General features: G+C 46.5%; 2 protein-coding genes across 4 annotated transcripts in view; one reads left to right on the forward strand and one right to left on the reverse strand.

Moving 5' to 3' along the window:
* The window catches only part of AGBL2 (AGBL carboxypeptidase 2), a 95,050-nt gene extending 85,321 nt beyond the window's left edge, over positions 1 to 9,729 (reverse strand). For all 3 annotated transcript variants that reach the window (XM_073604427.1, XM_073604425.1, XM_073604429.1), the window contains exons 1-2: positions 9,602 to 9,729; positions 95 to 170 (exon numbers count right to left, since the gene is read on the reverse strand). In XM_073604427.1, coding sequence (XP_073460528.1) covers positions 95 to 130 — 36 coding nt within the window. In that variant the 5' untranslated portion in view covers positions 131 to 170; positions 9,602 to 9,729. The remainder of the gene's footprint in view (positions 1 to 94; positions 171 to 9,601) is intronic.
* The window catches only part of MTCH2 (mitochondrial carrier 2), a 39,829-nt gene continuing 32,557 nt past the window's right edge, over positions 9,712 to 16,983 (forward strand). The window contains exon 1 of the mRNA XM_073604432.1: positions 9,712 to 9,867. Within this exon, the coding sequence (XP_073460533.1) occupies positions 9,781 to 9,867 (87 nt within the window). The 5' untranslated portion in view covers positions 9,712 to 9,780. The remainder of the gene's footprint in view (positions 9,868 to 16,983) is intronic.

A 16,983-nucleotide genomic window follows, 5' to 3' on the forward strand; every position in this document is an offset into this window, starting at 1 on the left:
GAAGAGAGAAATTGTAAAGCGCTACGTAAACTGTTGGCGCTATATAAATCCTGTATAATAATAATAATAATAATAGGTAGACAAAGAGACATACCTCTGGCTTCAGCTCTGTTTGGAGTGCAGGGCACATACTTGTGATGCTGCATCTATTTTGGGGCTATCCTACAAACCTATGGGGATAAAACAAAATACCAGCAAAACATTATCAAAGCAATTACTCATTTTTCTAAAGGTACTTACAGACATGAGATAAAAGTTCTCTATTTAGCAGTTTTCATACAGATATCAGGACCAGCTCATGTCTATCGATGGGTGACATGGAGACATGAAGACATTGATAGCCATTGCCACCAGGGCTGGGATTATACTTCCTGACCCCCTAAGCCAAGTGCCATCTTACCCTTACCCTGGTCATGTACTGAAGGCCAAGGCCAGAGACACTAAAAGTGAAATCTTGCCCACTCTGCGTCAGGACACCTAGAACTTACAACTAAGGAGTAGGGTAAACTATTGACCTATTCTATCGGCAGGTCCATTCTAGGCGTACAGAGGCAGAGTGGATGAACTACAATCCACAGCACACAATTCCATCAGCAAACACTCAATTTTTGCAGGAAGAGTAGAGAACCCACAAGACAGCCGGGTTGTCAGTCTGGATTCTTTAATATATATGAAATGTCGGCTATGTGCCACCCCAGGCAGCCATGTCATCCTAGGCCACAGTCTATGTTGACTAAGCATAAATTCAGCTCTACCAGCTGCTCCATTCAGAAAAGCTCAGCAAGTGGGAGGAGCCAAGCCTGATTATAACAGGTAAAGTCAAGATCTGCATATCAGACATCTGTTTTTATCTTTGGATCGCTCACTGTTTTGACACGCAGCGTTCACTGAAGGTAACCTCCAGTCATTGCTTGATTGTATACAAATTAATTGGCTGGTAAGGTAGGTCTTCATATTACAGTAAAACCTTGGTTTGAAAGTAAATTGGTTTAAGAGGGTTTTGCAAGACAAGCAAAATGTTTTCATAAATTTTGACTTGATATAAGTAGCGCCAAGTCACAACTGAGCATAAAAGAGAAGACAGGCGCCTCTACGTGGAATAATATGGTTACATTTAACCACTTGCCACCTGTCATATAGCAAAACAACGGCGGCAAAGTGGTTCTGTTATCCTGATTGAACATCATATGACGTGATCAGGATAACTGGCCGGCGCGTGCCCACGGGGGCATGCAGCACGACGATAGGTGGTGCGGCATGTCAGTAGAGTTGCCACCTCATCCCTTTAAACCCAAACACATATTAATTACACAGGTTCTGAGGCTAATTTCATGCAGATAAGGCACCAAGTGAGTTTAATTATCACCTTAATCAGCCACAGAAACTGTGTAATTAATATGTGCTCGGTTTTAAAGGGATGAGGTAGCAACCCTACGTGTCAGTCTGACACACCGCAACTCCGATATAGGTAAAGAGTCTCTGACGGAGACTCTTTACCATGTGATCAGCCGTGTCCAATCACAGCTGATCACAGTTTAAACAGGAAAAGCCATGTATCGGCTTTTCTTCACTCGCGTCTGTCAGACGCGAGTAGAGGAGAACCGATCAGCTGCTCCTCTGACAGGGGGTGTCGGTGCTGATTGATTATTAGCGCAGCCCCCCCCCCTCAAGGATGCTTACACTGGACCACCGGGGATGCCACCAGGACCACCAGGGATGCCCACCACTTGTGATCACCAGGTATGCCACCCATGGCCACCAGTGCCCATAATTGATGCCAATCAGTGCCAAACACTAATGCCTGCCAATCAGCGATGTCCATCAGTACCATCCATCAGTGTACATCAGTGCCACCTATCAGTGCCCATCAATGCCCATCTGTGCCACCTATCAGTGCCACCTATGTGTGCCCATCAGTGCTGCATATCAGCGCCACCTATCAGTGCCCATAAGTGCTACCTATCAGTGCCCATCAATGCCGTATATTAGTGCCCATCAGTGCCACCTCATCAGTGCAGCCCCATCAGTGCCCGTCAGTGAAGGAGAAAACGTAATTATTTACAAAGTTTTGTAACGGAAACAAAAACATTTTCAGTCTTTTTTGTTTAGAAAATAAAAATCCCAGTGATGATTAAATACCACCAAAAGAAAGCTCGATTTGTGGGAACAAAATGATAAACATTTTGTTTGGGCAGAGTGTAGCATGACCGCGCAATTGTCAATTCGAAGTGCGACAGCGCTGAAAGATGAAAATTGGCCTGGGCAGGAAGGTATATAAGCGCCCTGTATTGAAGTGGTTAAAGAGAAAGTAAACCCCGTCCGATTTTTCTTTTTTTTTAAATATATAGATGCTGTAAGGTATTGCAAAGCTATACACATTAAAATAGGCCAAAAATGAGGTCTGAAAATACCTTATTTAGCTTTTTTAGTATCTCGTCTCTTCCGGGTATTGGCCGCGCCATTGTTACTCCTGTTTGCTGAATCGTTTGTGGACGTAATTTCCACCCTTACTTTGTTTCCCTGTCCGAATATCGTGCATGCGTATAACATCTTATACTGTCACAAGGTGGGAGAACCAGGAAGGAGAGGATCAGAGTTCAGCATTGCAAGGCTTCCCTCTGTGCCATTCTCAGCAGAAGATAATGACCCGACATGCAGAGGATACAGAAACGGCACACATAGTGTGCCATTAAACAATATACGGAATGCGCAAGCGCGGCTGACGTCACTCAACATTGCAGGACGATTTCTATGGCAACTGAAACAGTGAGTAAATTTTCACAGGCAGCGAGTTGTAGAGGAGGGTTTACAACCACTTTAATGAAGGTACAACATTTAGCAACTCACATGGTTGATGGCTGTGAAAGTTCACTCACTTTTTCCGGTACCATAGAAATCGTCCTGCAATGTTGAGTGATGTCAGGCGCGCTTGCGCATTCCGAATATTGTTTAACGGCACACTATGTGTGCCATTTCTGTATCCTCTGCATGCCGGGTCATTATCTTCCACTGAGAACGGCACAGAGCGAAGCCTCTACCTTCTACGTGCATAAATGACACATTTATTTCTCAACCACCTATTACACTACACTTTTGAAGGCCCTGGAGCACCAGGACAATGGAATTGCCCACAAAATGACCCCATTTTGGAAAGCAAACACCCCAACGTATAATCTATGAGGCATAATGAGTCTTTTGAATGGTTCATTTTTTTCCAGAAGTTTTTGGAAAATGTGGAAAAAAAATAAAAACACCCCAACGTATATACTATGAAGCATGGGCTGCAAATAGGTACTCGGGTACTCTGATGGGCTGGAGACAGGTACTCGGGTAACTTGATTAGCTGCAGACAGGTACTCGGTTACTCTGATGGGCTGGAGACAGGTACTCGGTTACTCTGATGGGATGGTGACAGGTACTCGGGTACTCTGATGGGATGGTGACAGGTACTCGGGTACTCTGATGGCCTGGTGACAGGTACTCGGGTACTCTGATGGCCTGGTGACAGGTACTCGGGTACTCTGATGGCCTGGTGACAGGTACTCGGGTACTCGGTACTCATATGAACTGTGACAGGTACTCATATGGACTGTGACAGGTACTCATATGGACTGTGACAGGTACTCGGGTACTCATATGGACCGTGACAGGTACTCGGGTACTCATATGGACCGTGACAAGTACTCGGCTACTCTGATGGACTGTGACCGGTACCTTGATGGGTGGCGACAGGTCCTCTTTATTGGGGGGGGGGGGGGGGGGGGGGATCAGTGTGGTTGGTGTACACTGTAAGCGGTAAGATGTTACCGCAATCACCTTCTCACACACAATTGGTGTGTGAGGAGGGAAGAGCCACTAACATCTCGTTACCGCTCTGTATTTACATTTAGTAATCAGCTGTGAAAGGATCACGGCCAATCACGTGGTAAACAGCCGCCGGCCAATGGCTGTTTACTAGCGTCGGTGACGAGCAGTGTTACCGGGAACACGATGCCACCGACGCGCACGTGCAGCACGCTCACAATCGCACGCATGCGCAGTGTAAAGTGGGGCGGTACCATCTGTGATCGGCCGTGACTTCATCACGGCCGATCACGTGGTAAACAGCCATGCCCAATGGCTGTTCACCCCCCTCGGTGGCGAGCGGTGTCTCTGTGACACGCCGCCACCGAAGGTATAGGGATGCACGCGATCGCGCGCATTCCCTGTTTAAATGGACGGATGTCATATGACGCCTGCCCAGAACGAGAGCCGTGCCACCTGGCTGTCATATGACGGCCGGCAGGCGGCAAGCGGTTAAAGCACAAAACTCTTTTTTTTTTTCCAAAAAAAAGCCTTAGTAAAATTGCTGCACAAATACCGTGCGAGATAAAAAGTTGCAACGACTGCCATTGTATTCTCTAGGGTCTTTGCTAAAAAAAACATATATAATGTTTGGGGGTTCTATGTAATTTTCTAGCAAAAAAATTGAGATTTTTACACGTAGGAAAGAAATGTCAGAATTGGCCTGGGTGGCAAGTGGTTAAATGATTTAAACTGGAAGTTCTGTCGGCTTCCTTTGCCAGATCTGACCTGTATGTAAAGTTCGGCGAGTGCGGGAAAATTTAACTGACAAAACCCTGATCTGTTTTGTTGCACCTGAAATGTATTAAGATGATTCCAAGCGGAATTAAAACTTCCTGTCCTTTTTAGCCAAGAAAGCTGCCATCTTGGCCTCTGTTTGATCTGCAACTACCATGGTGCTGCACATGTGATCAGTTATGACTCCAGCCATTTGATGGTTTGACAGTTTGGGTGAAAGCACAAGAAAATGTGACAGTTAGCTGTTGAAGGGTTTAGTTCCGCTTTAATACATTTTACTTACATCAAAACTAAAGGTGATTATAAAGGGTTTTGTCAGTTAAATTTTTCCCGCAAACACTGAACTCTACATACAGTTACAGCAAAGGAAACCTAATGAACTTCCTGTTTAAATCATTTAACCACTTCGTGCCCGGGCCATTTCTGACACTTCGCTCCTACATGTAAAAATGTACTTTTTTGCTAGAAAATTACTTAGAACCCCCAAGCATTTTATATATTTTTTTAGCAGAGGCCCTAAAGAAGAAAATGGTGGGTGTTGCAATTTTTTATGTCACACGGTATTTGCGCAGCAGTTTTTCAAACGCAATGTTTTTGAAAAAAAAAACAAACACTTTCATGAATTAAACAAACCAAAACATTAAAGTTAGCCCAAATTTTTTGTATAATGTGAAAGATGAAGTTATGCCGAGTAAATAGATACCTAACATGTAACGCTTTAAAATTGCGTCTGCCCGTTGAATGGTGGCAAACTACGGTGTTTAAAACGCTCCATAGGCAACGCTTTAATTGCCTTTACAGGTTACCAGTTTAGAGTTGCACAGGTGGTCTGGTGCTAGAATTATTGCTCTCGTTCTGATGTTCACGACGATACTTCACATAAGTGGTGCGATCACCGTTTACATATGCGTGCGGTAGTAACGTATGCTTTGGCATTTGCGCGTAAGCACGGTGGCACGGAGACGCTTTAAATTTTTATTTTATACACTTTTTTTTTTACTAACTTTATTGCTATCACAACGGATAAACAACATCCCTTGTGATAGCATGGGCCTTGACAGGTCCTCTTTATGGAGAGATTTGGGGTCTATTAGACCCCAAATCTCTCCTCTGCCCCCCCCCCCCCATGCAGAGATCGGTCCAATCGGCTGCTTACCTGGCCTCTGGTGGCCAGGCAAACAAAAGGGGGGGACCGGAGGTGACAAACTATTTGTCACTCCCGGTTTCAAGGGTTACAAAGAGAGGGGAACGACGTCAGTTCCTCTCTCTCTCTCTGTACAGGGCAGCCATCGCCGCATCGCTCCCGGCCTCCCCGATGGGGTCAGAGAGCCCAGGAGAGGCAGAGGCGAGAGGGGGGTGGACCCTTGCTTGGAAGCTGTAGTCTCTCTGCAGAGGCCCAGCATACCTCCCAGCAAGTCAAGGCTAGCATTCTCCATTCAGAAAAGTTCATGCTCGCTGCTGATAGTTTAGTGTTATAGAGGAGATTCAGTGATAGAATTATTGCTCTCACTCAGACATTTGTGGCGATACCTCACATGTGTGGTTTAAACACTGTTTACATATGTGGGCATGACCTATGTATGCGTTCACCACTGCGTGCGAGAATGGGGGGACTGGAGCACTTTAAACATTTTTTTTCACAAGGAATGCAAGGAATGTAAACATCCCTTGTGATGGAAATAAGCAGTGACAGCGCCTGTTTATGGAGAGATGTGGGGCCAATAAGACCCCACATCTCTCCTTTACAATATAAAGCATTAGATCAAAAAAAAAAATTGAAAAAAAAAACATTGATCTAATGCTTTAAAGAAAAATAAAAATAAATAAAATGTCCTTGTTTACATAGGGCCAGAATCGGAAGTGACGTCATGACGTTGCTCCGGTCCTCCTGGACCATAGAGATGAGCAAAGGCCTCCTTTCCTCCGCTCATCTCTGTTATCAGCAGCTGCAATCACCGGATCGGTTCTCGTTAGCCCGATCCAGCGGCTGGTAAAAGAGATGAGCGGAGGAAAGAAGGCTTTCATTTATCTCTGTTTCAGTCATGACGTCACTTCTGACTTTGGCCCAATGTAAACAATTGCAATTTCCTTTTTTACTTATTTTTATTTTTTTAAAAGCATTAGATCTATTTATTATTATTATTATTTTTTAATCAAATGCTTTACATTGTAGAGGAGAGATCTGGGGTCTTCTTGACCCCAGCTCTCTCCATAAAGAGGACCTGTCCTGCTTATTTCTATCACAAGAGATGTTTACGTTTCTTGTGATAGGAATAAAAGTGATCAAAAACATTATCCAGTTAAGTCCTAGAACCCCTGGGAATTGGCGGGAGGGGGGGGGACCCCTCCTGAGGCTTCTAAAGTGATCCAGTGGCAAATCCGCTGCCTGGACCACTTTTATCGGTTAGAGAATTGCCGGCTGAAAAAAACAATACTGGGGTTATGGCAGCCATGACCCCAGTATTCCACTTCCAACCGTAGACATTTTTTGTCTATGGCCCGGTCATCAAGTGAATAAGCCGCTGGAAAATCGCACTGGCGTTTTTTGCACCGTGCGACTTCCCTGACAGTTCCCGCACCCGCCAAGGCGCTGCGTTTTTAGATGCGTGGGGTGCCATTAAAAAATAAATGCCAGGCCTGCAGGTCTGTGAAGAGCAGCACCTTTCCGGTGTGGGAAAAACTCAGATTGTCGCACCTGCAATAGTGTGACCCTAGCCTACATTTCAGGTGCATCAAAACAAATGGCATTATAAAGGATTTTGTCAGTTACATTTTCCCGCACTCACTGAACTCTACATACAGCTGGAGCAAAAGGAAACCAACAGAACTTCCAGCCATTAGAATAAATTTCAGGTGTGTAAAATCCAATCGCTCATTTTAGGAAACGCGCGTTTCCACGTCGCTCAGGTGTGAGCGCAGTCTACAGCACAACTCAACCTCCAGTTTAAATCAGTTTATTACATTTCATATACAAAAGAGATCATAAAGGGTTTTGTCAGTTACATTTTCCCGCACTCACTGAACTCTACATACAGGTCAGGGAAGGCAAAGGAAGCCAACAGAACTTCCCATAGAAATCATCACATGCCAGGTGTGTAAATACAAAGTTTATTTTCTTTAGGAAGCAGCCACAGACTGAGTAGGAAAGCCTGATCTACAGCCAGGGTGCTATCTCTAGAGAAGGACACTCGCTCTTTGCATGGAAGCAGTGATCTCTCTGCAGAGTTCCAACACACCTACTGAGTCACAGCTAGAGCCCTCCAATCAGAAAAGCTCTTCCTCGCTGCTGATTGGACAGCTCCAATACTGACTCAGTAGGGGATGTGTCAGACGTCTGCAGAGAGACCACTGCTTTCACACAAAGAGCGAGGCGAGGGTACGTCTCTGCAGCATGCTGGCAGGGGACAGGCTTTTCTACCCAGGCTGTGGCTGAAATGATCTGGAAGACTTTGCACTCCTGTAGTTTTGATGTATTTAGGAGGATTTAAACTGAAGGTCATTTGGGCTGTAAACAAAATACAGACGGATCTTTTGGAAATGCTGGTTGCCTGGCTGTCATAGTTAAACAATTGCCTCTATACTTTCTATGTCATAGACACCAGTATTCCGATCGGGGAAGGTGTGAGTTCCCCATCTCCATACTTCTTCTGGGACAATCATCCAAGTTCCTGAAATAAGCCGACGGCCATTACAGCCAGGCGGCTTCATGAGAACGCTCAGGATTGGCTGCCTCTAGGTTCATTTAAAGCAGAACCATGCCCACCATGCCCTCCAAGCACCAAAATCAGTTATAAAAACAGAGCACAGAGGAAACAACTGACCCACTATCCACCCCCCTCCCCCACCCACCTTCACTGCCCAGTACCTACCTATCCAACTACAGTGCTCAGTACTTGGAGAATTCCTTACCTATCTTCCTTCAGTGACAAGTGCTATAGGGCAGTGATGGCGAACCTTGGCACCCCAGATGTTTTGGAACTACATTTCCCATGATGCACCACTACACTGCAGAGTGCATAAGCATGATGGGAAATGTAGTTCCAAAACATCTGGTGTGCCAAGGTTCGCCATCACTGCTATAGGGACACCCACCTACCTCCAGTACCCAATATAATTGGGCTACCTTTCTGCCTCCAGTGCCCGGTACTATGGGGAGGGGGGTACCTACCTGCCCCAGTACTATGGGGATACCTACTTACCCCCAGTGCCCAATACTATGGGGGTACCTACCTGCCTCCATTGCCCAGTACTATGAGGGAACTTACCAGCCTCTAGTGCCCAGAACTATAGGAGTACACACATGTCTGCCTCCAGTGTCCAATACTATAGTGGTATATACATAACTTTCTCCACTGCCCGGTACACTTACCTACCTACATTGCTCAGCACTATTGGAGTACCCACCTGCCTCCAGTATCCAGAACTATAGGTGTACCTACGTGCCCCAATGCCCAGTACTGTGGGGGTACCTACCTGCCTCCAGTGCCCAGTACTACAGAATTCCCCACCTAACTTCAATGCCTGGTACTATGGGGCTACCCACCTGCCTCCAGTGCCTAGAACTATGGGGGAACCTACCTACATTGCCCAGTACCATGGGTGTGCCTACCCACACCCAGTACTATTGGGGGGAGGGGGCGAATACATACCTGCCTCCAGTGCTCAGAACTTTAGGGATACCTACCTGCCTCCAGTGCCCAGTATAATGAATGCCTGGTACTATGTGCTACCCACCTGTCTCCAGTGCCCAGTATTATGTATGTACCTACCCACCTGTCTCCAGTGCCCAGTATTATGTATGTACCTACCCACCTGTCTCCAGTGCCCAGTATTATGTATGTACCTACCCACCTGTCTCCAGTGCCCAGTATTATGTATGTACCTACCCACACCTGTACTATGGAGGACACATACCCACCTGTCTCCAGTGCCCAGTATTATGTATGTACCTACCCACGCCTGTACTATGGAGGACACATACCCACCTGTCTCCAGTGCCCATCGCTATAGAGGTACCTACCTTTCACCCGGCTTCCCCCTCTTCCCTCCCGAGCAAAGCTGCTCGCAGTCAGGCCCCGCCCACCACAAACTCTCGGCGTTGCTAGGAGACCCGGGTCACATGATCCTCCTCACTTCCGCTCCTCGCCACCGGGGTTTTCTCCTTGAATCGGCGGCCCGGGGTCACGTGACGTCTCCAAGATGGCGGACACGACCAGTCAGTTGCTGTTGGGCTCCGGCCTGACCGTCGTGTCCCACCCGCTCATGTACGTGAAGATGCTGGTACAGGTAAGTGTCAGTGATAGGTGGGGGAGGGGCTGGCACCTGTCAGTGGTTCTGTGTATCCGGCCATAGACATGAGCGATCATTGCAACCACCTACCTCTGTGTGCATGTCAGGGGGGCACACTGATCAATACAATCAGAGCCCCTTCCTCCTCTATGGGGGTGCTCTCCATCCATTTCTACCAATTGGTCAGACATTGTGGACGCTTATTAATTTATCTGACAGATATCGGCCTGTGTGGGGGAGAACTGATTAAAATTCAGATCAATTAATCCTTTTTATTAATCGTATTCATTTATAACCTATGGGCCCCATGTAGATTGATGTTTAGGGGATCAAAGTGTGGAATTCCCTGCGGTTTCCCACGCCCGGCGTCCCGGAGGTGAAGTGTCCCGCCGACCATACAAGTGGCTGGTATTGGAGGTGGTAGTCATAGAAACGGCAGTATTTGTTTACCTGTGCATGTATGTACGGCGTATTTCCTGTTGGTGTGATTGTCACATTTGGGGAGGTACACTTTGTACCCATACTCGGGTATACCCCAATGTACAGGACACCGCCGCTCATACCACTACAGCCGTTCTCTTGTATGGCCGGCTGTACACCCCACCGGCGGCCCCCCGGGGGTAGGAAAGCGTCAGGAATGTTACACCTCAATCATGGCGCTTTGGGACCGGCTTACATCACTGCGGTGCAGGAACAGACACTGGCTGCACACCCACATATGTGGCATTCATTTTTAATGGCACCCGATGCATCTTTTAAACACAGGTGCATTCACGCCCACCAAAGCGCCTGGTACTGAGCAAGTCAAGCATGCTGTACTTTTTGCACACTTCCACGCATTTTGCAACCCATTGACATGAATAGGCTGTTAAAAATGCACCTTTTTATTTTTGGTTCTAATTTTAAAGTGGACCTTCACCATCTCTGCCCTCCATCGCTTCACCCCTCCCCCTCCTCTCTCAACAGTCGTTTCTGTTTATTACCTTTTTTCTAGGAACCTCCCCCCACGCTTCCTGGATTCTTGCCTAGGCAAGTATGACATTCAGTTCCCTGCAGCCTTCTGAGATCCTGACATCACAGATCCCAAGAGGCCTCGGGGTGCTCTATGGTGCATGTGCTGCCTTGTGTCACCAGGGGGCAGCTGTCTCTTCCTGGTTCTTGCAGCCAGCTGCAGTACTCGTGCATTATCAGAGGCCAGCTGTCACTTTCTGGTTCTTGCAGCATGCTGCAGTACTCGTGCATTATCGGGGTCAGTTGGCACTTCCTGGTTCTTGCAGCCAGCTGCAGTATTAATGCATTATCAGGGGTCAGCTGTCACTTCCTGGTTCTTACAGTCAGCTGCAGTGCATGTGCATTATCCGGGTCAGTTGGCACTTCCTGGTTCTTGGAGCATGTTGCCGTACATGTGCATCATCAGGGGGCCAGCTATCGCTTTCTGGTTCCTGCAGCCAGCTATAGTGTATGTATATCATCCGAGGTCCAGCTGTCTTTTCCCAATTTTTGCAGCCGGCTGCAGTGCATGTGCATCATCAGGGGATTAGCTGGATCTCCTTGGTTCTTGCAGCTGGCTGGAGTTCATGTGCATCGTCAGGCAGCTGTCTCCTTCTTGTTCATGCAGCCAGCTGCAGTGTATGCTCAGGGGGCCAGCTGTCTTTTTTCCTGATTCTTGCAGCCAACTGCAGTGTATGTGCATCATCAGGGGGCTGGCTGCAAGAACCTGGAAGAGACAGCTGGCTCCTGATGACTTCAGAGAAGAAGATGGTGGCTCAGGACTGGCTGTGGAGCTGAGGACCATTTCAGAACTCCGCTAGATGTGTGTGTCCTTTTTATTTTTATTTATTTATTTATTTTTTTGTGGCTAACCCAGCAAATCCTCTCTAATCAATGATGAGTTGCTTGTTTGCAATGGTTTGTAAAATCAATTACTACATGTATAACCATGAGCATAAAATGGAGATTTCTGGATCTTATCACATGATCATTCTGCAGGTTAAGGCTGGGTTCATACCACTGGGAATTGGATGCGGGTTCCCCACATCCAATTTTCAGTAGCAGGAGATTTTGACTGGGTCTCTATGGAGGCAGTTCACATATCTCCGGTGCGTTTTGCACAAAAGCGTTGTGCGTCTTTTGGTCCGTTCCAGGTCCAAATTCAGCCAAACATTCGGGCTGAAATCGGACCTGAAACGGTGAACCAGGACGCACCAGACCCCTGCTGGGAGCCACATGCGGCGATGGTGTGAACCCAGGCTAAATAATCACTGGACACGCAGGATGAATGTGCAGAATGCTCCCAGTCACCGGACTTATCTCAGAAGAATCATATTATTCACCTGGGAAATCCCACACCAGAGTTCTATAAGTTATATCAGATAAGTTCTATTTAGTCCAGAATAAAGTTGATCATGCTCAGGCTAGAATTTATTGAAATGTATTGGTTTACGGTCACTTTTGATGTTGCATGTTGGGGCACGGTCACCTCCGATGTTGGGTGTTGGGGCACGGTCGCCCCTGGCGTTTTGCGCGTTGGGGCACGGTCGCCCCTGGCGTTTTGCGCGTTGGTGCTCCGTCATTTCTGATTTTAATATTTTGAATGTACACCCCCGGTACATGACGCTATCTGGGGCAGAGACATCCAACACTCCTGGACATTTGTCAGATGCTGAAGTGCCTTCAGCCAACGTAGCTCTTGAAGAAAGCCAAGATCTTCTTTTTAGGGGATTTTTTTTTTTTTTTTACTACACAATTCTGATATATTATACTGTTGATGACTAAGGGGATAGTGTGTGGTATCAGACTGCAGGCAGATATTTGACAGAACAGCAACTGTCAGATGTCAAGTGACTTCTCACTCTCAAGCCCGAGTCCTCCTCAGATGTAGCAAATCTAAAGGAGCTGCTGTTATGTTTCCTCATGTAAACTTCGGTGTCATCACGTATAGTGCAGAACTGCTGGTCCTGTGTTGTATGTGATGACCTTAGTGCCTGTGACTGGCAGAATGACAGCAGCTGGTCATGTTCACAGTAAGACCCCTTTCACACTGGAGCGGTTTTCAGGCAGTATTGCGCTAAAAATACCGCCTGAAAACCGCCCCTAAACAGCCTCCGCTGTTTGTTCAGTGTGAAAGCCCTCGGTGCGCAGGCAGGGCGGTGAAAAAAGTCCTGCAAACCGCTTTTTTGGAGCGGGGAAGGAGCGGTGTATACACCGCTCCTGCCCATTGAAATCAATGGGACAGCGCGGCAATACCGCGGCTATAGCCGCGCTGTACGAGGGATTTTAACCCTTTTTCGGCCGCCAGCAGGGGGTAAAACCGCACCGCTAGCGGCCGAATACCGCTGCAAGAACGACGGTACAGCAGCGCTAAAAATAGCGCTGTTGTACCGCCGACGCCCCCACCGCCCCAGTGTGAAAGGGGCCTTAGGCTTGATTCACACCTATGCATGTTGCTTTTGAGCGTTTTTGGAGTTTTTTTTTGTCATGCTTGCAGCGTTTTTATAGCGTTTTTACAGCGTTTTTACAGCGTTTTGCGTTTTTTTTTTTTTTTTAAAGTTTTTTTAAAAAAAATAAATAAAAAAAAAAACGGCAAAAACGGTGCACATGCGTTTTTGATGCTGGTCCATTGAATTGTATTACATGCAAAATGCTGCATTTTGCATGAAAAAAAGTCCCCGACCCTTTCCAAAAATGCAGAGGAACAAAAAGGCATTGATGTGAACATGTTCCATAGGAACCCATGTTAAAAAATTCCCATGCATTTCTGCAAAATGCATCAAAAAACGCGCTAGTGTGAATGGAGCCTAAGTGTTGATGGGGGAATCCCTCTCGCGGAGCTATTGTTTTTCGAGACGGGAGGGCACGGTGAGCCGTCCCTACCAGGAGAACACAGTGATTATTGCTAGTAGCTGTTAGGGCTGGGGAAAAAATCGTTTTGAATCGAGTTGAGAGGTCAAATCGATTCAAATTTTCAGCAAATCGATTTTTTTAGATTTTTTTTTTTTTTTCACCAGGACAGGCGCTGACACCGCGCCGGTCCTGAAGATCTGCGGGCAGGAGTTTTCAGGCGAGGCTGCGGCCTAGTCCGCGGCGTCCGGCCTCGCGGACTAGGCCGAAGACTCGGCCTCTCCTCAAAACTGGCCTTGTGCTAGTCTCAGGGCCCTTCATATGTTCCACCAACAAGGTTTTTCAATAGCTTTTTGCCTATAGGGTTGGCAGTGTAATGATTTTCTTAGCAAAGGACTCCTGTCATCATAGCTGCTATTACATAGTATAGAGATCAGCCTAAACCGATTCAATTATGTGTGGCCATAGTCCCACTCCAGTTGCAATCCTATTTTTTTTTTTTTTTTTAAGTTTTCAATACAGTGCGGAAGTGTAGTATTGCCTTTTTTTTTTTTTTTTTTTTTTTTTTTTTTTTTTTAAATCAGTTTCTGTTGGAAGTATAGATTACCCCTCACTTCCTGCCACTGTGACACAGCACAGAGAATGAGGGAATCAGTTGACCTCAAAATCGATAAAAGCTTGTCAGGGGTTCTAGACCTTTCCTGTAATGCATGTTTCGTTGCTACCTCTGTTTCCAGTGGGGAGATTACTAGTCACTTTCTGCCCTTTTGTCACAACAATGGAATGAGGAAAAATCTACATACTTGTACTCCTTCCTTTTTTTTTTTTGTTTGACCGAAGCAATCTGTAGTCTGAAACTAAAATTCCCTTAATCATTAGTGCCCCCTAGTGCGGTGCCATATCGTACCTTTATCATTGGTGCCCCCTAGTTGCGGTGCCATATCATACCTTCATCATTAGAGCCCCCTATTTGCGGTGCCATAAGGGCTTTTAGAAATACCCCAGTAAATTTGGATACCTTTCCCAAAAATCAATGCAGGTATTTTATTTAAAAAGTTTAAAATCCAGTGTAAAGTAAACATTGTCCAGTTAGGCTAGCTCTGAAGAAGAGGGCCTGTCCCTCAAACGCATCAGCTGTGTCTACTTGACACTTGCGTCCGGTGTGGATTGTATTCTATGCTTGTGACTTGTCCCACCTTGTGAGTATGATGGATTAATTTTACATTCTCCAAAAAAGCTTTTTATGGTAGTGCACTAGGTCGGTGATCCTTCCTATTTATTTTTATTGTCCAGTTAGGGTTTACATCTACATTAATTACATCAGGTCTGTATTGTGAAAGAGGAGCTTCAGCCATGTTTTAAAAAATGAAAGTCAGCAGCTACAAATACTATATCTGCTGACTTTTAATAAAAAGGCACTTACCAGCCCAGTGATCCAGCTCGGCCCTCACCCAGGCTGGTTCTTCGCCAGAGTTTGGGCCCTCAGCTCCGCCATGTTGACTGTGGGAATCCAGCTGTGACTTCAAGTAGCGTCACGGCCAACTCCCCACCGCGGATACACGAGCCACACTGTGTTATCTGTGAATTGTCCAAGGTGGTTGCAGGTGGGGAATGGGGGGGGTTTGGATCGCCTAGGTGGGTCAAAACTAGGTACCCGCCCCCAAAAAGAGCAAAATGTTTACAATATGAAGGGAGGGAAGGAGGTAGGGCTGGAGAAAAAAATCTATTTAAATCTTGAATCGAGTTGAGAGGTCAAATCGATTCAAATTTTCAGCAAATCGATTTTTTTTTTTTTTCCACCAGGACCGGTGCTGACACCACGCCGGTCCTGAGGAGCTGCAGGCAGGAGTTTTTAGGCGAGGCCGCGGCTTCGGCCTAGTCCGCGAGGCCGGACGCAGCGGACTAGGCCGAAGCCTCGCCTAAAAACTCATGTCCGCAGCTCCTCAGGACCGGCGCGGTGTCCATCAAAAAAAAAAAAATTCGAATCATAAATCGAGTTTTTTTTTTTTTTTTTTTGGAGAAAATCGCCCAGCTCTAGTAGCTGTAGCCACTGGCAATAATTGAATGTAAAAATCTGACATGCTGGTTGTAGCCAAGTCGATTGGTTAGAATCTCGGGCAGTCCCTGTTGAATCAGCCGAGATTCGAACCATCTATGGCCAGCTTAAAGGAGCATTGAAAGGGGTTTTAAAGTCAGAAGGTTTTTCATCTTAATGCATTAAAATAAAAAGCCTTCGGTGTGCAGCAGCCTCCCTAATACTTACCTGAGCCCCATCTCTGTCCAGCGATGTCCACAAGTGTTTCGGCCATCTGGAGCTCTCCCTCCTGATTGGCTGAGACACAGCAGCGGCGCCATTAGCTCCTGCTGCTGTCAAAGCCAGTCAGCCAATTGGGAGAGAGAGGGGCGGGGCCAAACCACAGCTCTGTGTCTGACAGGACACACGGAGCTGCAGCTCGGCTTGGGTGCCCCCATACCAAGCTGCTTGGTGGGGGCACTCAACAGGAGGGGAGGGGCCAGGAGCACTGAAGAGGCACCCAAGAAGAAAAGGATTGGGCTGCTTTGTGCAAAACCACGGCACAGAGGAGGTATTATAACATGTTTGTTATCTTCATAGAAAAAAAAAAAAAAGAGACTTTACACCACTTTAATCCTTGCAGTGGGAAGGAAGCATCCCCAACCCCCTCCGGTCACATTCGGGTACTGAAACTGCTTGCCTTCCGCATAGTAACTAGAGGTGCACCGAATGTAAATATTGGTACTGAAGATGAAAATTTCAGGATGCACTTGGCCGAAAACAACAGTTTAAAAAAAAAAAAATAAAGAATTATTATATATATTTTACTTTTTAATTAATATCATGAATTTAATATGAATTTGTCGCCCATTATCAACACCTTTTAGCGCAAGAAATACTCAAGAAAAATGCATTCCTTTAAATAAATAAAAAAAAACCCTGCAAGACAAAGGCATAATGAGCTAGTATGCATAGCATACTAGCTCATTATGAATTATTTACCTTAGATCAAAGCCCCCGCAGCGGTCCTCGTACACCGCTCAGGCAGGCGACATCGCTCCCGGAGTTACTTCCGGGTATCGCGGGCTCCGGCGCTGTGATTGGCGGGAGCCGCCGGTAACGGCATACTAGCTGAAGCAAAGGCACAGACGTGCCATTTCTTCTGTTTGGTTGGAAAGGGTTTACAACCACTTTAAATTCTACGTATGTCTTCACGCTGGTCTGTTGCGCTTCCGTTGTGTTAAAAATCTTGCTTGCTG

The sequence above is a fragment of the Aquarana catesbeiana genome, linkage group LG11 (genome assembly GCF_042186555.1).
Source record: "Aquarana catesbeiana isolate 2022-GZ linkage group LG11, ASM4218655v1, whole genome shotgun sequence".
Taxonomy (NCBI): domain Eukaryota; kingdom Metazoa; phylum Chordata; class Amphibia; order Anura; family Ranidae; genus Aquarana; species Aquarana catesbeiana.